The 25238-nt window shown below is 49.7% G+C and overlaps 2 protein-coding genes across 2 annotated transcripts in view; one reads left to right on the top strand and one right to left on the bottom strand.

Annotated features, from left to right (window-relative positions):
* The window catches only part of LOC115199103 (staphylococcal nuclease domain-containing protein 1), a 351451-nt gene that overhangs the window by 175737 nt on the left and 150476 nt on the right, over positions 1–25238 (bottom strand). The gene's annotated exons all lie outside the window — the stretch shown is intronic.
* Positions 7465–10851, top strand: LOC115199104 (leucine-rich repeat-containing protein 4-like). Its single transcript, XM_029761674.1, has one exon. It carries the CDS (start codon positions 7473–7475, stop codon positions 10281–10283), a length of 2811 nt encoding a protein of 936 aa, XP_029617534.1. The 5' UTR covers positions 7465–7472; the 3' UTR covers positions 10284–10851.

The raw sequence follows: 25238 nt of genomic DNA on the forward strand, positions 1-25238 counted from the left end.
ACCTTAACCCAAAATAATACATTCCCCAATGTTTTTTAGTCAAACCTGCCCTGGGCCAGATTGAATGGGCTCGTAAGTTGCCCACCCCTGCTCTATAGCCTACACTCTCAAACTAACCAGAACGCACACAAATCCTCATTTCTGGCAAGGGCTGTGCAATGACATAATATTCATTAGATCTATCATCCTGCTACTGTGTACGGTATATAATCAGATTAGCATTAGGGATACACGGCAGGACAAACTCATTGGTCCTCTCGCTCCCTCTCATCTCACACAGATGACCTACATGTGACTGGTAGCATCCCAGACGCGCTGGCTGTAGCCCCAAGGCCTGGGTTCTGCACCACGCACTCCACACACACACACACACACACACACACACACACACACACCCTTGAAACGCTAACTAACTGGCAGACCCACCGCGCCAAAAAGTGGGTCGCCTGGTGCCCACAAACCACGCCGGGCGATTCAGGGCATTCGAGGCAGCAGCAGGCACGTTAGGGCTAGCGGGCATGAGAGGGTGGCATGGTGGTGGTCAGGCAGTTAAGTCTTTCAACGTTAAATTCATCAGACCCCCCCCCATGGAAGCCGTCAGGGGCTGACCACAACTCAACCAGGCTCCCTTCTGCCATTGTGGATCACCGTAACGTTATATGACCATCAGCACTGCTTGGACACAGTGCTTTAGCACAATCAGAAATATATCAACAATATTATTTACGGGGGGGGGGGGGGGGGGGGGGGGGGGGGCAGAACTACAGCCTATCAGGGCAGAGCTGCCATTTTGGGTCAATTCAATGTGGCATTAGGGGGAACTGTTTCAATGAGTCAATCCTGGGCAGGAAAAAAGGAGAGGCACCTACCAACTACCAGCCGTGGTCATTATGGGTTGATGGGTCATTTTGGTAGGGAATTCTCGTACTGACCCTTGGGTCAAATACAACACACACTGTCCCCGCTCTGAACAGTGTGTGTGTGATTTCAGAGCCAAAATCAACTAAATTCAGCAAAAAAAGAAACGTCCTCTCACTGTCAACTGCATTTATTTTCAGCAAACTTAACATGTGTAAATATTTGTATGAACATAAGATTCAACAACTGAGACATAAACTGAACAAGTTCCACAGACATGTGACTCACAGAAATGGAATAATGTGTCCCTGAACAGGGGGGGGGGGGGGTCAAAATCAAAAGTAGCAGTCAGTATCTGGTGTGGCCACCAGCTGCATTAAGTACTGCAGTGCATCTCCTCCTCATGGACTGCACCAGATTTGCCAGTCCTTGCTGTGAGATGTTACCCCACTCTTCCACCAAGGCACCTGCAAGTTCCCGGACATTTCTGAGGGGAATGGCCCGAGCCCTCACACTCCAATCCAACAGGTCCCAGACGTGCTTAATGGGATTGAGATCTGGGCTCTTCGCTGGCCAGGGCAGAACACTGACATTCCTGTCTTGCAGGAAAACACGCACAGAACGAGCAGTATGGCTGGTGGCATTGTCATCCTGGAGGGTCATGTCAGGATGAGCCTGCAGGAAGGGTACCACATGAGGGAGGATGTCTTCCCTGTAACACACAGCGTTGAGATTGCCTGCAATGACAACAAACTCAGTCCGATGATGCTGTGACACACCGCCCCAGACCATGATGGACCCTCCACCTCTAAATAGATCCCTCTCCAGAGTACAGGCCTCGGTGTAACGCTCATTCCTTCGACGATAAACGAGAATCCGACCATCATCCCATGTGAAACAAAACCGCGACTCGTCAGTGAAGAGCACTTTTTGAAGTCCAGTCTGGTCCAGCGATGGTGGGTTTGTGCCCATAGGTGACGTTGTTGCCGGTAATGTCTGGTGAGGACCTGCCTTACAACAGGCCTACAAGCCCTCAGTCCAGCCTCTCTCAGCCTATTGCGGACAGTCTGAGCACATCTTTCTTTTGTGATTTTCAGAGTGAGTAGAAAGGCCTCTTTAGTGTCCTAAGTTTTCCTAACTCTGACCTTAATTGCCTACCGTCTGTCTGCTGTTAGTGTCTTAACGACTGTTCCACAGGTGCATGTTCATTAATAGTTTAAGGTTCATTGAACAAGCATGGGAAACAGTGTTTAAACCCTTTACAATGAAGATCCATGAAGTTATTTGGATCTTTACGAATTATGTTTGAAAGACAGGGTCCTGAAAAAGGGACGTTTCTTTTTTTGCTGAGTTTATTTGATTTCAATACACAAATTGAATCATTGAATGCATAAATTGAACTTGTCTTTTATGATTTTAATATTCAAATGAAATATGTATATATTCAGTTTCAATATGGTAGATATTGCATTCATTGACTATCAAGTTTACAAATGATCATTTAATGTTTTACATATTTCAACTTCTCAGATGCAGTTAGACTCAGTTCTCAAATTCAGTTCTCTAAATTCAGATTCAAAATCAGAGAACATCCTGGTATTTTACCAGCAAGGAATGGCAGAAGAGAATAGATCAAACGCTCGCCGTGTTTAACATGTATCTGGTGGTTTCTGAAGCCAACGTGGCATGTTGAATTTTCTTTCTTCCTATGAATTTGGCTCTAGCGTTTGAACTGTTTGGGCTAAAAGCTATTATGGCCCCATTCTTGAACACAAACTCTCTGGAACAAGGTCCTGCCTTCTGTTCCCCTCTATGACACTCACAGGACACATAATAAGGAATTGGGACAAAAACAGCACAATAAACTGCCCCTATCAGACTATAGTTGAACAGCCCAGTCCCTCCCTATTCAATCTTCCTCTTGTGACTGACTGGGTTCCAACCTCCTGCATGTCACAACACTTAGCCCACTTAGCTAAAGCCCATTGGGATGCGTTCAGGAAGGTAATGTAAAGGACGACATGCTGCTTGCTTAGCGAGTACTGCTTCCCCCTGATTCAGCTCATACCGAGACTCCAACTCAGGACCTCTGCCTCACAAACACACGTGACCCCCCCGAAGCGTTCCAACACACCGCACTATTGAAAAACAGCTGTGGCACATTGGATTGTATATCAAATATGGCCACCGGTAGAGCCATCAGGGAACTGTGCATTCTATCAGTTGTAATTCTATGTTCTAAACCAGGGTTCCCCAGCTGGCGGCCAAGTGACTTTATTATACGTTTTCTGAGCAAAACAATTATAAATAAACAATAGTTTTATTGTTGGACATAAAATATTGTGAAAACACCAGCAAATCAGCTGGTGATTTCAAAGTGATTTGAATGTTGGAAATATTTTCCAAAGTATCCCCAAGTGTGATCGTATACAAATGTAAGCAAGGTTTGAAATGATTATGTTTTAGTCAAATATTATTATATCTTCTTGCGTTCAATGTGCAGTCTACAAATGATTTGTAATTATGTTCCAGCCCCATGACCATCCACTAAAGAAAAACCCATCTAGTCTAGTTGAGGAATGGCTGTTCTACACACACCATGAAGACCCTGCACGGTGGCCTGGTGGACTCCAAGCACCACAGTCAGCAGCAGCCCACTCTCCGACCAGGGGCCGGACCCCTGACTAATCACCATTCACTCACATCAACTTGAGGAGAGAAGGAGAGTAAGAGGGAGAGGTGGGAGCGAGAGAGGGAGATAAAGGGAGAGAGAATAGTGGGGAAAGGAAGGAGTCATATTCTTCCCTGTTCCTGGGAAATGAAGGAGTGGGGGAGAGAGAGAAATGGAAAGAAAGCGAACAAGCGGGAGAGAGAGCGAAAGGGAGAACGAGAGAGAGAAAGAGAGAGAGAGAAAGAGAGAGAGAGAAAGAGACAGTAGATGTAGAGTAAAATCATTAATCAAAAAGAGGTGTTTATCATCGAAATCAGAGCGACTATGTCCCTCTATCGCTCCGTCCCCCTTTCACTTCTCTCCCTCCCTCTTTCACTTCTCTCCCTCCCTCTTTCACTTCTCTCCCTCCCTCTTTCACTTCTCTCCCTCCCTCTTTCACTTCTCTCCCTCCCTCTTTCACTTCTCTCCCTCCCTCTTTCACTTCTCTCCCTCCCTCTTTCACTTCTTCTCTCCCTCCCTCTTTCACTTCTTCTCTCCCTCCCTCTTTCACTTCTTCTCTCCCTCCCTCTTTCACTTCTTCTCTCCGTCCCCCTTTCACTTCTTCTCTCCCTCCCTCTTTCACTTCTTCTCTCCCTCCCTCTTTCACTTCTTCTCTCCCTCCCTCTCTCTTTATCTCTCCCTCCCTCTCACTTCTCTCTGTCCCTCTCTCTTTCACTTCTCTCCATCCGTCTCTCTCCCTCTTTCACTTCTTCTCTCCCTCCCTCTCTCTTTATCTCTTCCGCCCTCTCACTTCTCTCTGTCCCTCTCTCTTTCACTTCTCTCCATCCGTCTCTCGCTCCCTTTCACTTCTTCTCTCTGTCCCTCTCCATCTCTCCCTCTTTCACTTCTCTGTCCCTCTCTTTCTCTCCCTCCCTCTTTCACTTCTTCTCTCCATCCCTCTTTCACTTCTTCTCCGTCCCTCTCTCCCTCCCTCCCTCACTTCTCTCTGTCCCTCTCTCTTTATCTCTCCCTCCCTCTCACTTCTTCTCTCCGTCCCTCTCTTTATCTCTCCCTCTTTCACTTCTCTCTGCCCCTCTCTCTTTCACTTCCTCTTTCACTTCTCTGCCCCTCTCTCTTTCAGTTCCTCTTTCACTTCTCTGCCCCTCTCTCTTTCACTTCTCTGCCCCTCTCTCTTTCAGTTCCTCTTTCACTTCTCTGCCCCTCTCTCTTTCAGTTCCTCTTTCACTTCTCTGCCCCTCTCTCTTTCACTTCTCTGCCCCTCTCTCTTTCAGTTCCTCTTTCACTTCTCTGCCCCTCTCTCTTTCACTTCTCTGCCCCTCTCTCTTTCAGTTCCTCTTTCACTTCTCTGCCCCTCTCTCTTTCAGTTCCTCTTTCACTTCTCTGCCCCTCTCTCTTTCACTTCTCTGCCCCTCTCTCTTTCAGTTCCTCTTTCACTTCTCTGCCCCTCTCTCTTTCACTTCTCTGCCCCTCTCTCTTTCACTTCTCTGCCCCTCTCTCTTTCACTTCTCTGCCCCTCTCTCTTTCAGTTCCTCTTTCACTTCTCTGCCCCTCTCTCTTTCAGTTCCTCTATCTCTACCTCACTCAACAATAGACCATCTCCCGCCATCCAGTCCTAAAAATGTCCCAGGGCCCAGAGCTCACGTGTGCGTGCGCACACACCCACACACACACACACACGTCAGGCAGGATACACTCACTCTACATTGACCTTCTGACAGGAGGACGGAGAGAGAGAGAGAGAGAGAGAGCAATGGGGGAGAGAAAAAAGATGAGTAGCCAGGCAAACGAGGAGAGAGAGCAAGAGCACAGGCTTGAGTGAGACTGGAGAGGAGAGAGAGGGGAGAGGAACAGGGTAGAATGAGAGAGGGGGAGCAAGAGAGAGAGAGAGAAAGAAAGAGGGAGAGAGAGAGAAAGAGAGAGAGAGAAAGAAAGAGAGAGAAAGAGAGGGAGAGAGTGGATTAGTTAATGCACAAAAACACTGCATCAAACCAATGCACTGCTCCGAGCGGGATGCGTCAGCAGTGCATTCACGTTCCCCACTCAAGGACAAAAGAGAAAGAGAGAGAGCAACAGAGTGAACAAGCGAATGAAAGAGAGAGAGCATGCAAGTGAGAGAGTGAGTAAACGAGAGAGAAGCAGCCTTGCACCACACTGGCGCCAGAAAAACGTGCCGGAATAACCCGAGCAGCAGGATTAACACTGGGGCTGCAGGGGTTAAAATCGTGTTGCCGTGGGGACACGCTGCCGTTTTCTCCAGTTCACCTGGGCAGCGCTTCATTCTCCCCTAAGCCAGGGAGCCAGAGAGAGAAACAAGAAAGAAAGAGAGAGAGAGACAGAGAAAGAGAGGACAGTGGAAGCTAACACGGTTGAGAGGCTTCGCGCTGGCACACACAAAGGACTGAGTGCTTTGAGTTTGGCCACTACCTCAGGACACTGCAGGGGCTGAGAAGAGCGAGAGAGGGGGAGAGAGAGACACATCCCCGCTCATCTGCTGCTACAGCGGATCTGTTTTCCTCATTCACGCTGCTGTAACATTCACCCCTGTGCCCCGCTCAGCTCTCTCGCTTCACTCTCCTATTCTGCCGCGCGGTGAAGAAAAAAAGAGATTGAAAACAGGAGCGAGAAAGAGATACGGAGGGAGATGACGCTTTAGCCTCTTTTTGCGGTGCTGATATTGTTGCTGAATCTACTCTACCCTCCCCTCGCTACCTCTCTCAACCCTGCTACAAACCCCCACCCACCCTCGGAAGAAATTGACGGATTATTGGGAAGTGCGCGGGAGGCAGGCTGCAGCTGCTGTGTGCGTGTGTGTGTGAGCGCCGCTGCTGGCGAGCCGTGTGAGCGTGCTGCTGTGCTGGAGCGCAGAGCCAGTTAAGAGGAGAAATAAGCTAATGACCGCAGTGTGTGTCGCCGTAGCCTTTTCAACCCTGCCGAGCGCTACAGAAATCAAGTGGACACGACGCGACACACCGAGAGAGAGAGAGAGAGAGAGAGAGAGAGAGAGAGAGAGAGAGGGTGGACTGACTGACTGACCACCAAAAAATAGAAAGAGCCAATAAAGGAAAGGGGGGGTCCTGTTTTTTCCCCCCAACCTCAAACAAAAGGGGAAGAACATTTGAAAGGACTGTGGAATTTTTCTTCTTCTTCCTCCTTAACCCCCCACTACCCTGAAACCCCCCACCCATTTTTCTTCTCTGCCTTGGGTTTTCAGAGTGCGGAGTGTGTGTGTCGGTGAGCACGCGTTTGTGCGATGGAGACTTGGAGAAGGCGTTCGGCGGAGGCATCGAGCGGCGGATTCCAAGGACAAGCGGGAGAAGAGCAGCCGAGGGGGAGCGAGTGTGTACTGCTTTAGGAGCCTGACTGGATTCCTACCCATCTAAAACACAAGCTCCGGATGGGCCTTCACATCTTTTCCTTCTTCGGATGATGTTCGCTTGTGTGGAATTATAAAAAGGGGCCATTTTGGCAAAGAATCTTCACTTCATTTGCTTCTGACAGAGCAGAAAGAAAAGTCTTTATTTTTCTGCTCCTTGGATATATACCTGATTTAAACACTGTTTGTGATTGACAAAAAAAGAGAAAACAATCTCGTAAGGACCTGTAAATAAAAGCTTGAGGTAGGTGTCTAGCGTTTCCAACCCTATTTCAATCATCTCCATCTCCTATTCTATTATTTTTCTCTTTCTCAGAAACATTTAAGAGCAGTCGTCCTCCCCCCTCCAGTAGTGTCCATGGAAAAGAGAGCCAGAGTCTTGCTTAATCCAGGGTAGGGCCAGCCCTCTCCTGGTTACTCAAGAACCAACCCCCCTCTCTCCCATCTTTATACCCCACCTCCCTCCCACTTTCGACTACCAACCCAATCAGCCAACCCCCCCCCCCCCTCCCCAACCCCACCTCCGGCCCTCTCCCCCCGGACGATGCTGAATTATGAGCGCGCCACATCATGAGTCTCCTGGGGCGGGTAGCTGTGCGTCGAGCCACCCTGCTCTGTGTTGTGTTCCTGATGGCGCGAGCGTGGAGCAGCGCCTCTCTGGCTATGGCGGGGGCGGCAGCGCCAGGGCCTCAGGGGTGCCCACCGCAGTGCTCGTGTAGTAGCCAGCTGAGCAAGGTGGTGTGCACTCGGCGCGGCCTCACTCGCGTGCCCCCGGGCATCCCCGCCAACACGCGCCACCTCAACCTGATGGAGAACGCCATTGGAGAGGTGCAGGCCGACACCTTCCGACACCTGCACCACCTTGAGGTTCTGCAGCTGGGCCGCAACGCTATCCGGCAGATCGAGGTGGGCGCCTTCAATGGCCTCACCAGCCTAAACACGCTGGAGCTATTTGACAACCGGCTAACTGGGGTGCCCAGTGGTGCCTTTGAGTACCTGTCCAAGCTAAGGGAATTATGGCTGAGGAATAACCCCATCGAGAGCATCCCTTCGTATGCCTTCAACCGAGTGCCCTCGCTCATGCGTTTGGACTTGGGCGAGCTGCGCAAGCTGGATTTCATCTCCGATGGCGCCTTCGAAGGCCTGCACAACCTCAAGTACCTCAACCTGGGCATGTGCAACATCCGGGGGGAGATGCCCAATCTGAGCCCACTGCTGGGCCTGGAGGAGCTAGAGATCTCGGAGAACCTCTTCTCCGAAATCAAGCCAGGCTCCTTCCGAGGCCTCCGCTCACTCAAGAAGCTGTGGGTGATGAATTCGCAGATTGGGGTGATTGAGCGCAATGCCTTTGACGACCTGAGCTCGCTGGTGGAGCTCAACCTAGCCCACAACAACCTGAGCGCCCTGCCGCACGACCTGTTCTCCCCCCTCAGGTACCTGGTGGAGCTGCACCTCCACCACAACCCCTGGAACTGTGGCTGTGAAGCCCTGTGGCTGGCGCGCTGGCTGCGAGAGTACATCCCTACCAATTCTACCTGCTGCGGCCGATGCCACGCGCCGGCCCACATGCGGGGTCGCCAGCTGGTGGAGGTGGACCGGGGGGAGACCGGCGTGCTCCAGTGCTCTGCCCCCTTCATAGGCGATGCGCCAAGAGACTTGAACATTTCGGCAGAGCGCGTAGCGGAGCTCCGTTGCCGGACTGCGCCAATGTCCTCGGTCCGGTGGCTGCTGCCCAATGGGACTGTCCTGACGCACGCCTCGGCCCACCAGCGGATCGCCGTGCTCAACGACGGCACACTCAACTTCTCCAACGTCCTGGCGGCTGACACAGGCACCTACACCTGCATGGTGTCCAACGCGGCCGGCAACTCAAACGCCTCGGCCTACCTCAACGTAAGCGCGGCTGAACTCAACACGTCCAACCTCAGCTACTTCACCACGGTGACCGTGGAAGTGCCGGGACCCACCACGGAGATGTCCAAGCCCAAGACCACAACGAGCGCCCCTAACACTGGTAGGGGGGCAGGAGGAGAAGCAGGAGGTGGTGCGGAGGGCGCTGGCACCACCACCACTGCCTCGCCCTCCCTCTTTCAGCCCGTCTTCATCTCTACTCCCACCGTTCTGCTCCAGAATACCGAGGGCCAGCCAGGCGCCCGACCCTCCGCCGTTCCTGCCTCCAAGTCCGCCACGGTCAAGCCACCCGACACAGTCCCCAGCCTGGACGAGATGATGAAAACCACCAAGATCATTATCGGCTGCTTCGTAGCCGTCACGCTGCTGGCCGCCGTCATGCTCATCGCCTTCTACAAGCTGAGGAAGCGCCACCAGCAGCGGAGCACGGTAGCAGCTGCCCGTACGGTGGAAATCATCCAGGTGGACGAGGAGGACCTGCCACCGCCAGCTTCTGCTGCCAACGAGATCCGAGACCACACTCTGCCCGAGATACGAGACCACAACAGCATCCAAAAACTGGATTATATCAGCCACAAAACAGACTATGGCTTCCCCAAACCCAAAGCCGACTACAAGGGGGACTACACAATCCACAAGCCCAAACCAGACTACATTATACACAAGCCAAAGGCTGAGTACACCACCTATAAACCAACCATGGACTACACTACCCACAAATCTACCATGGAATTTAGCGGCCACAAATCTACACCAGATTTTAGCCTTCATAGACCAAAGGCTGACTATAGCCCATTCAGACCTGAATATAGCACTCACAAGCAGCCTAAAGCGGACTATAGCCCCTTCAAACCTGACTACAGTACTCACCCGAGAACACCTAAAGCAGATTATAGCCCCTTCAAACCGGATTATAGCAGTAGCACTCACCCGAGAACACCTAAAGCAGATTATAGCCCCTTCAAACCGGATTATGGCACTCATCCAAAACCCAAACCGGACTATAGCCCATTCAAACCTGACTACAGCACTCACCCACGACCTAAACCAGACTACAGCCCTTACAAACTTGACTACAGCACTCAGTCCAAATCCAAACCGGAGTACAGTACACACAAATCCAAACCCGACAACAGTCAATACAAACCCAAATCAGAATACACCCCCAAGGCCGTGCCGGACTACATCGTCTTCAAATCAGACTACAACAGCCCCCACAAACAGGATTATGGCAACCAGAAACCCAAAGTGGATTCCAGTCCCCACAAAGCAGACCATCACAAGGTGGACTATCGCACCCTCAAGCCCAAATACAACACGTACAAGCCAGCAGGACACGGGGCTAAATGGACAGAGAACAACATTGGGAACTCTCTCCCTCGAACCTTGCCCAGCGCCATCACAAACCTCCCTGAGCCCTTTGTCATAAAAACTCACACCAAGGAGAAGGTTCAGGAGACTCAGATTTAAAGCCCCCCCACACAACCCCCCTCCCGAGCCACGTCCCAATCCCCATAGCCCCCCCTCTCTTCTCATAACTACATGCAATAGAATGCACAACGGGAAAAAAAGGACAGGAACTCTCTTTTTTGTACAGAGTGCAAAACTTAAAAAGACTGATCATTTCTTGTTGTACATGCTTATAAATAAATCTATATATGAAACTATTGAAACTACCATGGGCTGGTGATAGAGAAACATATTATATTAAAAATAAATACATTGAAACTATTTTCTAACTTGTAACTTCTATTTAAAAAGACGAGTTGTTTAACATACTATCTTGACTTTGAGAAATGAGGGTAGACTTGTTTTAAAAAAGAGGCATTCTGTGTGATTTTTTTTAAACCAATGCTACAAAGAATGCAGTGAAAAGAGAAAAAACATTTATACTGAGAAGACTTTCTTTAAGAAAAAAAACATTCAAAAAAAAGGTCAGTGTTTGATCTTTACAGGTGTATCTTGTAAAAGCACCATGAATTTGTACTGTGCCAAATGTTACAAATGCAATAAAAATGATTTTTGGAGAGAAAAAAAACAAAGAGAGAGATGACGTTTTTTTCTCTCCTGGCGTACTGTAGCGAACAGCCAAACGCTTCAGACACTGCAGTAAGACTCTGCAGCTATACTTTAACCCTGCGTGTGCTGGGTGACTCACACAGAATGAATCACAGCACAGTGCCTGCTGCTGTTTTTAATAACACTTGATATGCCCGTGTGTCGAGGCAGGTGGAGCGAAGCTACGTTTAGTACGCATAACATTAGTCAATGACACGGTACTTAATCGAGGTGTGGCCCATTTCAAAGCGGGTGCTAGATTTGTCCTGTTTTCATGAAGTTCTCCAAATGCATGGAAACCACGAGAAATAGCTTTTAAAGGGCCTCTATTTATACAGGGGTATTTGAAGTGCTCCCCAGTGATATGTATGAGATTGCACTGTTGTCATGTCAGTGAATGATTGCATGTGTGTAAAGATATGAAGATGTAGGGTGTGATAAGGTGTGCTAACTTGAGGGGGTTGTTTTCTATGTGCTTGACTTCAAGCGGTCAGAGAGGTGTTTTTCACTACAAGACTTGTGGATGTACGAGACAGACCCTGGTGATGTGAGCCTGCACGCTTTCCTCTTGGCCCCCAAAACATCTCCTCATTTCATTCCCCCAGCTGTTGTGGCTTCATTAGTCAGCGACGGTTTTATGATGACAAATGCTGTGGGTCTCGCCGTTAACTGTGCATTCTTCATCTTCAACAATCTCCCTCTCCATCTTAACATAGCCCTGCCTAGCTCCCCCCTGGCCCTAACCTGGAGAGATGACATGTACACGAGGTTGTTAGTGTCTGTGGACGGCTCAAACTAACAGTGTGTTTTTATAGAGCCGGTTGTTTGACTATCGGTGTAAGGAGTGACACATACAGAACAGAGGCTTCTCTTTCTTTACCAAGACGCACGCTGGCTTTCAGCGGGACGCCGGAGCATTAACAACCGGGCGACAGGGCCCCCGGCGCCACAGCTCATTAAAATGCAAGAAAAGAGAAAAAAGATCAGACAAAAACTGAACAAAAACAAATTGGGGGCATCTTATTAAGCAGTAAAAGGAAGTAATAATACGAGCTGGTATCGACGATGAGGGCATATCGCTCACTGTGTCTGAGTGATTCAACTCTGATTGGTCTATAATTTACACAGCCTGGACGGACACACCCCCGTGTATAAAACTCATCCCACAAAAATAAAAACTGCTGGTGGCGAGGTAGTGTCACCGCAGCCCGGTCACCGGCCAAGCCCCGGCAGCCGTTAAACGGCACACACTGTCCCCTCTGTCACCGGTTTACGTAACCGAGTCGGTAATGGGAGGAGGGTGCAAGATTGTCTCAGAGGGATCCGGCTCTATTTCCTCTCTACTCCTATTTATTCCTATTTATTTGTGTGGGAGAGAGATGAGAGAGAAGAAAGAGAGAAGAGACAGAAAGAGAGGGAGTGAAAGGGAGAGTGTCTGACATACTCATCTCTCTGCGCTGCACCATGCAGTAAGAGCATAAGAGAGCAGAGAGAGAGAGACAGAGGCAGAGCAGAGATAGCAGAGAGAGAGAGAGAGCTGAGGCAGAGCAGAGATAGCAGAGAGAGAGAGAGAGAGACAGAGAAGAGATAGCAGAGAGAGAGACTGAGGCAGAGCAGAGATAGCAGAGAGAGAGAGCTGAGGCAGAGCAGAGATAGCAGAGAGAGAGAGAGCTGAGGCAGAGCAGAGATAGCAGAGAGAGAGAGAGAGAGAGACAGAGCAGAGATAGCAGAGGGAGAGAGAGCTGAGGCAGAGCAGAGATAGCAGAGAGAGAGAGAGAGCTGAGGCAGAGCAGAGATAGCAGAGAGAGAGAGAGAGAGAGAGACAGAGAGACAGAGACAGAGCAGAGATAGCAGAGAGGGAGAGAGAGCTGAGGCAGAGCAGAGATAGCAGAGAGAGAGAGAGCTGAGGCAGCTTTTAATGTGTTTAACCTGCAGTCAGGGCCCGTCAGAGTGAGAGTGACGTGTGTGTATGTGGGGGTGACGGTTCTGGGAATTTAGAGAAAGAGATGGAGAGGAGGGAGGGGGGCTTAGAGAGAGGGGCCCTTTCCAATCCAAAGAGACAGAGATTAGGAGGGGGTTTTGATAGATACACACGCAAACTGATTAATATATCCTTCACACACACACAGTCAAAATATCCCTGCCTCTCTCACACACTCAGCCCACATTTACATAGATTACACACAGATGCACACAACCATATGCACACTGCCACTGAGCTGATAAACACACTAAAAATCTCTCTTAAACCCAAATACTTAGAGAACCTGAATCCCACACATTACTTAGACGTGTTTTACATTCACTGTGTCTGTCACTGATGCAAACATATCGCTGGCACACAAACAGTAACACACCCTTACACACATACACACACACAGCTCACAAACAAACAATCCCACACAAAACACAAAGCCATACATGTTGTGCCCATGCATGACCATGTACCATCTACCCTTGAAGACGCACCCCCAACTACCTATTGGGTTAAATACAGGCTTCTGCAGTGCACCTTAGGCCAACGCTGGTCACTTAGGCAAGGATCAGACATGATCAAATCAAAACGCGTCTCCCCCCATCTCTTTCTCTCGCTCCTTCCCCCTCTCCGCTCTCTCAGTTACCGCCGGTGACTCACGGCTTGCCTTAAGAAAGGGACTGTGTGTCAAAGTGCAGGGCTGGCTAAGGGACAGCATCTGACGGGCACTGTGGTGTGTCAAATCAAATGTTCTTTGTCACATGCTTGGTAAACAACAGGTGTAGACTGACAGTGAAATGTGTGCGCTTGCTTTGTTGCATATGCGAGCATGCCCGTGTGTGTGCGTATGCATGTGGGTGTGTGTGTCTGCGTATGTGCCTATGCATGTGGGTGTCTGCGTATGTGCCTATGCATGTGGGTGTGTGTGTCTGCGTAGGTGCGTATGCATGTGGGTGTGTGTGTCAGCAGTGATCTGTGCTGTGGCTACTTCATGGGTAGGGACAGCGGGGCAAGCTGCGGCGACTTTGGGGGGGGCTTGGAAAACAAGCGTAGCCGCTTCATCCAGTCCATTTCATCGCCATCGAGAGCCAGAATTTGTCATTGTTTCTCCGGTGTGATGGTTTGAGCAGGAAATTGGTTTGACGATGTGATAGTGTGTGAGAGCCACAAAGTAGCTTTCCCAATTCTCACTGGAGTGTGCTGAATGCAAGAGACAGCAGAGAGAGAGGTAGAGAGAGACGGTAGAGAGAGACGGTAGAGAGAGAGACAGTAGAGAGAGGTAGAGAGAGACGGTAGAGAGAGAGACAGTAGAGAGAGAGTAGAGAGAGGTAGAGAGACAGTAGAGAGAGAGTAGAGAGAGGTAGAGAGAGTGAGAGAGACAGTAGAGAGAGGTAGAGAGAGTGAGAGAGACAGTAGAGAGAGAGATACAGTAGAGACAGTAGAGAGAGACAGTAAAGAGAGAGACAGTAGAGACAGACAGACAGGAGAGTGAGAGAGACAGTAGAGAGAGTGAGCGAGACAGTAGAGAGTGCAGAAAGAGTGAGAGACCAAAGGAAAAAGACAAAGTAGAGAGCAGAGAGATATAAATGAACAGTTTATCACAGCAGGAAAATAATCCTGCAGCAACAGACAATTATTAGGTGGATTATAATTAATGGTCATTTTTGTAAGTGTTGATACATTTTTTTGTTAAGGCAAATCAAGTCTGACATTTTAAGGTGGAAATTACAGGAAAATTCTCTGCAAAAACAGAGTGATCAAATTAAGATAGCACATACACTATATATGCAAAAGTATGTGGACACTCCTTCAAATTGGTGGACTCTGGAGCAGTGGAAACGCGTTGCTTGGAGTAAATCTCGCTTCACCATCTGGCAGTCCCACTAACTAATCTGGGTTTGGCGGATGCCAGGAGGACGCTACCTGACCAAATGCATAGTGCCAACTGTAAAGTTTGGTGGAGGAGGAATAATGGTCTGGGGCTGTTTTTCCATTGGTCGGGCTAGGCCCCTTAGTTCCAGTGAAGAAAAATCTTAACGCTACAGCATACAATGACATTCTAGACGATTCTGCGCTTCTAAATTTGTGGCAACAGTTTGGGGAAGGCCCTTTCCTGTTTCAGAATGACAATGCCCCCGTGCACAAAGCGAGGTCCATACAGAAATTTTGTCGGTTTCTCGAGATCAGTGTGGATGAACTTGACTGGCCTGAACAGAGCCCTGACTTCAACCCCATCAAACACCTTTGGGATGAATTGGAACGCCGACTGCGAGCCAGGCCTAATCGCCCACCATCAGTGCCCAACATCACTAATGCTCTTCTGGCTGAAGGGAAACAAGTCCGCACAGCAATGTTCCAACATCTAGTGGAAAGCTTTCCCAGAAGAGTAGAGGCTGTTATAGCAGTAAAGGGGGGACTAACTCCATATTAAATGGCCATGATTTTGGAATGAGATGTTCGACCAGCAGGTATCCACATCCAGTACGAATGGTGGCGCTGTGCTGGTCTGTAGAGTTCTGTACTGTTTCTGTGCAGTATTATCCTACACCAATGCAATACCATTGGCATACTGTGCTCTACCTATGATATAGCACATCATCCAATGTTGTGCTAAGCTGTAGTGAGCACAGTTGTGTAGCTGGACAACAAGAGGGATCCTAGAGGCAGTAGGTGTCTGTCCTGTGCTTTCTGTACTGAATTATATCTCTGCAGTACCACACCAATCTATACTGGACTGGTTCTGTACTGAATTATATCTCTGCAGTACCACACCAATCTATACTGGAGTGGTTCTGTACTGAATTATATCTCTGCAGTACCACACCAATCTATACTGGACTGGTTCTGTACTGAATTATATCTCTGCTATACCACACCAATCTATACTGGACTGGTTCTGTACTGAATTATATCTCTGCTATACCACACCAATCTATACTGGACTGGTTCTGTATTGAATTATATCTCTGCTATACCACACCAATCTATACTGGAGTGGTTCTGTATTGAATTATATCTCTGCAGTACCACACCAATCTATACTGGAGTGGTTCTGTATTGAATTATATCTCTGCTATATCACACCAATCTATACTGGAGTGGTTCTGTACTGAATTATATCTCTGCTATACCACACCAATCTATACTGGACTGGTTCTGTACTGAATTATATCTCTGCAGTACCACACCAATCTATACTGGAGTGGTTCTGTACTGAATTATATCTCTGCAGTACCACACCAATCTATACTGGACTGGTTCTGTACTGAATTATATCTCTGCTATATCACACCAATCTATACTGGAGTGGTTCTGTACTGAATTATATCTCTACTATATCACACCAATCTATACTGGACCGGTTCTGTACTGAGCTAACGTGGTGTCGCTAGCTAGCTAGTCGTTGGGGGCTGTCAGGCAGGCCGTGTCCAGGGCGACACAAACGCCAGTCCTCCTCCGTCGGAAGGAAGGAAGCAGCTCTCGCTCTACTCCGTGTGCTTCATTAGCAATCACTGAGGAAGCCATTTGGAAGGAGAGGAGCATGCAGCATGCACCGTGTCCGCCACAGCTCACAGGACTCTGACGGATGGAGAGAGGAAGAGAAAGAGAGAGAGAGAGGGGAGGGAGGGAGAAGCAGAAAGCTTGGAGGGGAGAGAAAAAGAGGGAAGACAAGAGAGAGGGGGGAGAGAAAGGAAAAGGGGATAGAAAGAAAAAGGGGAGAGAAAGAGTGAGCGAGAGAGAAACAGGAAAAGTAGAAGGGTAGAAAATCAGGAAAATGCAAAAGAGGAAAGATGGAGGCAGAGAGAGCGAGAGAGAAGCGGGCAGAACAGACGAATCAGCAGAAAGAAAGTGCAGGAGAAATGTGGTGGAGCAGGATAAGCATGTTGGTGAAATATTAAATGGAATAGAATAAACAAATATCAAAAGAGGGGAGATAGAAAAGGAGAAGGGGAAAATAGAGAGACAGACAGGGAGAGAGAGAGCAAGAGAGATACGGAGCAAACGGAACATGATGAAAAAGTGCCAGCTAGAGATAGAACAGGGAAAGAATGAATTCCTTGATTGTGCCTGGAGGGCTGAACCAACTAGAGGTGTAGGGTGGGGTGGGGGTGGGGCAGTATAGTACAATAGACAGGAAAAGCTGATAACCAGTAATGGACTGAACCACTGGTAAGCTTGGGACTATAATGGTTCTATCTGCAAAAAGATGATTCTGAGCTAATTGGCTTTAAAGTTCTGAACCCTCATTGGTTTGAATGGTGTCAGCAATTTTGATATTGTATTATTTGAAGTATATAGACAGAGAACATTCAACAGAACAAGGCTATAGTCCCAAGCTCTCTCACTAGGGGCTGGAGGGGGTGCCCTAAATGGTAGGTGATGTACTAGGGGTAGTGTGTGGTTCTAGGGGCTGTGCATGCTCGGTTGTGTGTGGTTGTAGGGGTTGTGCGTGCTCGGTTATGTGTGGTAGTAGGGGTTGTGGGTGGTTCTAGGGGTTCTAGGGGCTGTGCGTGCTCGGTTGTGTGTGGTTGTAGGGGCTGTGTGTGGTTGTAGGGGTTGTGCGTGCTCGGTTGTGCGTGGTTGTAGGGGCTGTGCGTGGTTGTAGGGGCTGTGCGTGGTTGTAGGGGCTGTGCGTGGTTGTAGGGGCTGTGCGTGGTTGTAGGGGTTGTGCGTGGTTGTAGGGGCTGTGTGTGGTTGTGCGTGCTCGGTTATGCGTGGTTGTAGGGGCTGTGCGTGGTTGTAGGGGCTGTGCGTGGTTGTAGGGGCTGTGCGTGGTTGTAGGGGCTGTGCGTGGTTGTAGGGGCTGTGCGTGCTTGTAGGGGCTGTGCGTGCTTGTAGGGGCTGTGCGTGCTTGTAGGGGTTGTGCGTGCTTGTAGGGGTTGTGCGTGCTCGGTTGTGTGTGGTTGTAGGGGTTGTGTGTGGTTGTGCGTGCTCGGCTGTGTGTGGTTGTAGGGGTTGTGTGTGGTTGTAGGGGTTGTGTGTGGTTGTAGGGGTTGTGTGTGGTTGTAGGGGTTGTTCGTGCTCGGTTATGTGTGGTTGTAGGGGTTGTGCGTGGTTGTAGGGGCTGTGCGTGGTTGTAGGGGCTGTGCGTGGTTGTAGGGGCTGTGCGTGGTTGTAGGGGCTGTGCGTGGTTGTAGGGGTTGTGCGTGGTTGTAGGGGTTGTGCGTGGTTGTAGGGGTTGTGCGTGGTTGTAGGGGTTGTGCGTGGTTGTGCGGGTTGTGCGTGGTTGTAGGGGTTGTGAGTGGTTGTGCGTGGTTGTAGGGGTTGTGAGTGGTTGTGCGGGGTTGTGCGTGGTTGTAGGGGTTGTGCGTGCTCGGTTGTGTGTGGTTGTAGGGGTTGTGTGTGGTTGTAGGGGTTGTGCGTGCTCGGTTATATGTGGTTGTAGGGGTTGTGTGTGGTTGTAGGGGCTGTGTGTGGTTGTAGGGGCTGTGTGTGGTTGTACGGGCTGTGCGTGGTTGTACGGGCTGTGCGTGGTTGTACGGGCTGTGCGTAGTTGTACGGGCTGTGTGTGGTTGTACGAGCTGTGCGTGCTCGGCTGTGTGTGGTTGTAGGGGTTGTGTGGTTGTAGGGGTTGTGTGTGGTTGTAGGGGTTGTGCGTGGTTGTAGGGGTTGTGCGTGGTTGTAGGGGTTGTGCGTGGTTGTAGGGGTTGTGCGTGCTCGGTTGTGTGTGGTTGTAGGGGTTGTGTGTGGTTGTAGGGGCTGTGCGTGATTGTACGGGCTGTGCATGCTCGGCTGTGCGTGGTTGTAGGGGTTGTGTGTGGTTGTAGGGGTTGTGTGTGGTTGTAGGGTTTGTGTGTGGTAGTAGTGGTTGTGTGTGGTTGGGTCTTCTATACTTGTGGGGATGGACTATCCTTGTGGGATTTTAGTACAAGGAAAATGCTCTCTCGTGGGGACATATCCCATGAGGGCAAAGACTATTTTAAGTTTAGGGGTTAGGTTTAGGGTTACTGGTTAAGGTTAGGGTAAGGTTAGGAGAAATAGGATTTTGAATGTAAATGAATTGTTGACCCACATGAGGATAGAAGAACATAGCGTGCTGGTCCATTCTAATGACCAAACAATGTGTTCATGAAATAACAGCTCCTGATTCAATATCTTTCTATACGATTCAATATCTTTCTATACGATTCAATATCTTTCGATATGATTCAATATCTTTCGATATGATTCAATATCTTTCTATATGATTCAATATCTTTCGATATGATTCAATATCTTTCTATATGATTCAATATCTTTCTATATATGATTCTATAGTCAAGGGGGATATGACTCAATAGGGTCCTAGTTATTGGAATATAACAGGTCGTTAGAATTCAATTTATTCCAAACAAGAGAAATGATAGACAAACATACTACTACCAATGATTAGACTATAGACCAACATTTTATAACAATTCTATAAAACATGAAATAAACATTCTTTAATACTATAATGAATGACAACCTTTAAAACAACACTGGTGATGACTCAGGGCCTATCTGTTCATAACAGTTGTATGAATGAAACTCAAACAACAAGCTCCACTATGAGCACGCCTGGCTGCACGTCGTGGCTGTGACTCAACGATGCTGTTGGGAGTAAAAGCCAATTACTGATGGCTACACACTATAGTAGGTTGACATGATGAGTTGTTGCTGTGTGTGAGGATCCCTGCTATTGTGTGTGTGTGTGTGTGTGTGTGTGTGTGTGTGTGTGTGTGTGTGTGTGTGTGTGTGTGTGTGGTTGAGGCCTAGGGATGAGCGGTTGGGGGTTGAGGCCTAGGGATGAGCGGTTGGGGGTTGAGGCCTAGGGATGAGCGGTTGGGGGTTGAGGCCTAGGGATGAGCGGTTGGGGGTTGAGGCCTAGGGATGAGCGGTTGGGGGTTGAGGCCTAGGGATGAGCGGTTGGGGGTTGAGGCCTAGGGATGAGCGGTTGGGGGTTGAGGCCTAGGGATGAGCGGTTGGGGGTTGAGGCCTAGGGATGAGCGGTTGGGGGTTGAGGCCTAGGGATGAGCGGTTGGGGGTTGAGGCCTAGGGATGAGCGGTTGGGGGTTGAGGACTAGGGATGAGCGGTTGGGGGTTGAGGCCTAGGGATGAGCGGTTGGGGGTTGAGGCCTAGGGATGAGCGGTTGGGGGTTGAGGCCTAGGGATGAGCGGTTGCGTAAGGAAAGAGGAAGAGACTGACTTGTTTTTCTGAGGTGTGTTTTATCAGATGGGGCCGTATTGATTGATTTTCATTGGTTCACTGTCAGGCTTATGCTTTGATTGGTTGTTAAAGAATTCAATAGAAACATATCTTAACAGCAATGCCAACAAGCGAGCCTTTAAAAGATACCATCAAACAATATTCAATCTGGGAGATCAGACTCCTGTAACAAGTAACAATTTCAAATCCAATTTAACCTGACTGTTACTGTTACCAACCTAGTGTATGTGAACCAGTTGTGGTCCTGGAGGGAGACTTTATTGCTCTATTGGAAGGTGAAAAACAGTGTGTCTGTTGCCGCTGGCCAGAGACAATGGAAGAGTGTTTTTATGACCTCTGCTTATCGTAGCGAGCTGTCAGGGTAGACAGTCTCTCTCACACACACAGTTCATTCCGGAATCTACAATAAATTTGCCCATGCACTCCCCCTCTGCTCTCATTGTACCACATTAGCATGGATCTTCACGGTACTCTCTGTGCCCCCTGCTTTAGCAGAATGGATTTTCCACTAACGTTGTTAGCTACCGCTGCTGCCTCTGCCACCACCGTGCTAATGCTACTAGTGCTACCGCTGCTGCCTCTGCCACCACCGTGCTACCGCTGCTGCCTCTGCCACCACCGTGCTAATGCTGCGAGTGCTACCGCTGCTGCCTCTGCCACCACCGTGCTAATGCTGCTAGTGCTACCGCTGCTGCCTCTGCCACCACCGTGCTAATGCTGCTAGTGCTTCCGCTGCTGCCTCTGCCACCACCGTGCTAATGCTGCTAGTGCTACCGCTGCTGCCTCTGCCACCACCGTGCTACTGCTGCTAATGCTACCGCTGCTGCCTCTGCCACCACCGTGCTACTGCTGCTAATGCTACCGCTGCTAGTGCTACCGCTGCTGTTCTGCAGGGCCATCCATTTCACCACGTCATTTAAGAAGCAGAGAGAAAGAGGGGTGGGTAGGAGAGAGAGAGAGCGAGCGAGAGACACTGGGAAAGAGAAGGCCCCCCTTGGTAGCTACACACATTTTAAACACGACCCACAGGAGCTGGGGGTTTCTGAAGCAGAGCGTCTCGGAGTGAACAGATGACTCTGGGTCAGAAGAGAAGGGGAAAAAAACAAAACAACGACTTCATTTGGAGCAGTTTTGGAGCGGTGGGGAGCTCATCTGACAAAACGCCTCCTACAGTGCTAGCAATCTACTTCAAAGTTGGCATGCTAAGAGGAGAGAAAATGTTTTAACAAAGTAACTACTTAAGTCAGTGTGCTATAAAAGGTATTCTGGTTCAGTGTGAGTTAGGTAAGAATCAGCACAGTGCTTCCAGCAAGGAAGAAGAGGGAGAAGAGCGAGGGAGAGAGAGAGCGAGCGAGGACGGAGAGAGAGAGCGAGCGAGGACGGAGAGAGAGAGCGAGCGAGGACGGAGAGAGAGAGAGCGAGCGAGGACGGAGAGAGAGAGAGCGAGCGAGGACGGAGAGAGAGAGCGAGCGAGGACGGAGAGAGAGAGCGAGCGAGGACGGAGAGAGAGAGCGAGCGAGGACGGAGAGAGAGAGCGAGCGAGGACGGAGAGAGAGAGAGCGAGCGAGGACGGAGAGAGAGAGCGAGCGAGGACGGAGAGAGAGAGCGAGCGAGGACGGAGAGAGAGAGAGCGAGCGAGGACGGAGAGAGAGAGCGAGCGAGGACGGAGAGAGAGAGAGCGAGCGAGGACGGAGAGAGAGAGCGAGCGAGGACGGAGAAAGAGAGAGAGAGCGAGCGAGGACGGAGAAAGAGAGAGAGAGCGAGCGAGGACGGAGAAAGAGAGAGAGAGAGCGAGCGAGCACGGAGAAAGAGAGAGAGAGAGCGAGCGAGCACGAGAGAGAGAGAGAGCGAGCGAGCACGGAGAAAGAGAGAGAGAGAGCGAGCGAGCACGGAGAAAGAGAGAGAGCGAGCGAGCGAGGGAGCCGGAGAAAGAGAGAGAGCGAGCGAGCGAGGGAGCCGGAGAAAGAGAGAGAGCGAGCGAGAGAGCCGGAGAGAGAGAGCGAGCGAGCGAGGGAGCCGGAGAGAGAGAGCGAGCGAGCGAGGGAGCCGGAGAGAGAGAGCGAGCGAGCGAGCGAGCCGGAGAGAGAGAGCGAGCGAGCGAGCGAGCCGGAGAGAGAGAGCGAGCGAGCGAGGGAGCCGGAGAGAGAGAGCGAGCGAGCGAGGGAGCCGGAGAGAGAGAGCGAGCGAGCGAGGGAGCCGGAGAGAGAGAGCGAGCGAGCGAGGGAGCCGGAGAGAGAGAGCGAGCGAGCGAGGGAGCCGGAGAGAGAGAGCGAGCGAGCGAGCCGGAGAGAGAGAGAGCGAGCGAGGGAGCCGGAGAGAGAGAGAGCGAGCGAGGGAGCCGGAGAGAGAGAGAGCGAGCGAGGGAGCCGGAGAGAGAGAGAGCGAGCGAGGGAGCCGGAGAGAGAGAGAGCGAGCGAGGGAGCCGGAGAGAGAGAGAGCGAGCGAGGGAGCCGGAGAGAGAGAGAGCGAGCGAGGGAGCCGGAGAGAGAGAGAGCGAGCGAGGGAGCCGGAGAGAGAGAGAGCGAGCGAGGGAGCCGGAGAGAGAGCGAGCGAGGGAGCCGGAGAGAGACACAGAGGGAGACGGAGAGAGACACAGAGGGAGACGGAGAGACACACAGAGGGAGACGGAGAGAGACACAGAGGGAGACGGAGAGAGAGACACAGAGGGAGACGGAGAGAGAGACACAGAGGGAGACGGAGAGAGACACAGAGGGAGACGGAGAGAGACACAGAGGGAGACGGAGAGAGACACAGAGGGAGACGGAGAGAGACACAGAGGGAGACGGAGAGAGACACAGAGGGAGACGGAGAGAGACACAGAGGGAGACGGAGAGAGACACAGAGGGAGACGGAGAGAGACAGAGGGAGACGGAGAGAGACAGAGGGAGACGGAGAGAGACACAGAGGGAGACGGAGAGAGACAGCGACAGAGAGCGCGACAGAGAGCGCGACAGAGAGCGCGACAGAGAGCGCGACAGAGAGCGCGACAGAGAGCGCGACAGAGAGCGCGACAGAGTGGGGTGGGGGTGTTGAAGAGGAAAAAAGTATGGTTTTGAAATAGAAAGGGAAAGAGCTGTGTACTAGTTTTCTAGGTTGTTGAACCCATTTAGATTCACATTATCATGTGTTCTCTGATAACGCTGAGGCAAATAGGAATGTGCTTTCAAATGGGAATAATGCTAGAAAAGACATTAACAGGGAAAAACTAACTGTGTTACTTCAGCTTCGGAGGCAGTTTATGTTCACTACAGATTATACAATGACCTGTGTGATCACTTGTAGGACTTATATAGTGGACTACAGTGTGTGTGTGTGTCTACCACTCCAACAGCAATAGTTCAATGGGGTCGGCTGTCGCCTTCCAGGATCAATATGAAACCTCTCTGCAGCAGCCTGTGATGCACTAACCAATGCATCATGGGAAACAGAGTATTTTCTCTCTCTCTCTCACAGTTCTCCGCACTTATTATTTAGTGGGGCCATTTAGAAAACTATTGCACTGTGCATAATTACTTAATGTAAATGTGGTAAAAAGATGGATTCCGATCCAATATATTAAGATATAGCAAGTAGAGTGCTTATCTCAGATTCATAGGCAAGCTTTTACGAGCAGGGCCTAGGCGCCGGTCCCAGTTCCTAGCTTTAATGGACCCCAAAATAAATGCAGCCTTGAAAACTGCCCATTTAAAATACAGCTAATACTTAATTTAAACTGTGTGTGTCAGCCAGGAGAACAGAAACGCCTATATGTAATAATCACAGACTTGGCTTTCATGTTCTCATTCGGGAGGCCAATAGAACGGTAGTGTGCACTTTGACAATAAAGCACTGCAAACTGCAAACATGCACACTTGCAGATTACTGCTAAAGAGTGCTGAGAGCGAGCGTTTACTGCTGAAAAATAGACTGGGTTCAGAATGCAGCAACACTAATAGTAGGATTAAAGAGCACATTAGTGTTTCTAGGTCCAAATGCGCAGTGTGTTTAGATTAGTTGGAGACTAGTTATAAAGATCAGAAACAAGTTTATACCCTCAATCCCTCTTATCTCGACGAATGGACATAGATGCACACCAACGTGCGCGCACGCACGCACACACACACACACACACACACACACACACACACACACACACACACACAGCTGGGTATTAGTGGGGGCTTGATGTTCTTTTCCCATGCCTCCGAAGGGATTTAACCCCAGTGAAGGGCATTCTAACAGTGTTTGTTTGTGTATTTGTACACGTGATATGTAGACCTGGCAGTGTGTGAGGATTTAAGGTGACCTTGCGTCAGTCTAACACACCACCTCTCTCTGGCCACATCAAACACAATCAGTCTGTTCAGCAAAGACGAGTCAGGAAGTGTTTCTGGAATCCCAGAGTATAATAATATAGAACGAACACGGTCATTCAGGACACTTATTCAAAGCAATTCCGAGCCAAGACATTAACTCAATTTACAGTTACCTGCCAAAATAAAGGAAACACTTGAGTAAATGAGAGGCATAAAGTATATTGAAAGCAGGTGCTTCCACACAGGTGTGGTTCCTGAGTTAATTAAGCAATTAAAACATCCCATCATGCTTAGGGTCATGTATAATAATGCCTAGTTGACCATTATTTTGTCTACCATGGCTAGAAGAAGAGATCTCAGTGACTTTGAAAGAGGGAACTCATTGGAGCATAGGGGGTTTAAAGGGTGAGTGGGTCAGTCATAATCACCAGATCTGAACCCAATTGTGACAGTCCTGATTCTGGAGCGGTGCCTCAGACAGTGATTTGCACCATGAACAAAACACCAAATGATGGAATTTCTCATGGAAGAATAGCGTCGCTTCCCTCCAATAGAGTTCCAGACACTTGTAGAATCTATGCCAAGGTGCACTGAAGCCGTTCTGGCTCGTGGTGCCCCAATGCCCTATTAAGACACTATGTTGGTGTTTCCTTTATTTTGGCAGTTACATTTATGTGAACTATGTGGGAATAACATTCACAACCCTGGTGTTATAACAACCCTGGTGTTATAACAACCCTGGTGTTATAACAACCCTGGTGTTATAACAACCCTGGTGTTATACCAACCCTGGTGTTATACCAACCCTGGTGTTATACCAACCCTGGTGTTACCAACCCTGCACTCTTACCCACTGAGCAACTTGAGCAGGTGAGAGTGAGCATTAAAATGCATAACAAATACCAAGT

Source organism: Salmo trutta, chromosome 8, assembly GCF_901001165.1.
Source record: "Salmo trutta chromosome 8, fSalTru1.1, whole genome shotgun sequence".
NCBI lineage: Eukaryota > Metazoa > Chordata > Actinopteri > Salmoniformes > Salmonidae > Salmo > Salmo trutta.

Coding starts and splice junctions, on each gene's coding strand:
- LOC115199104 (XM_029761674.1), top strand. CDS start 7,473: ATGAGTCTCCTGGGGCGGGTAGCTGTGCGTCGAGCCACCCTGCTCTGT.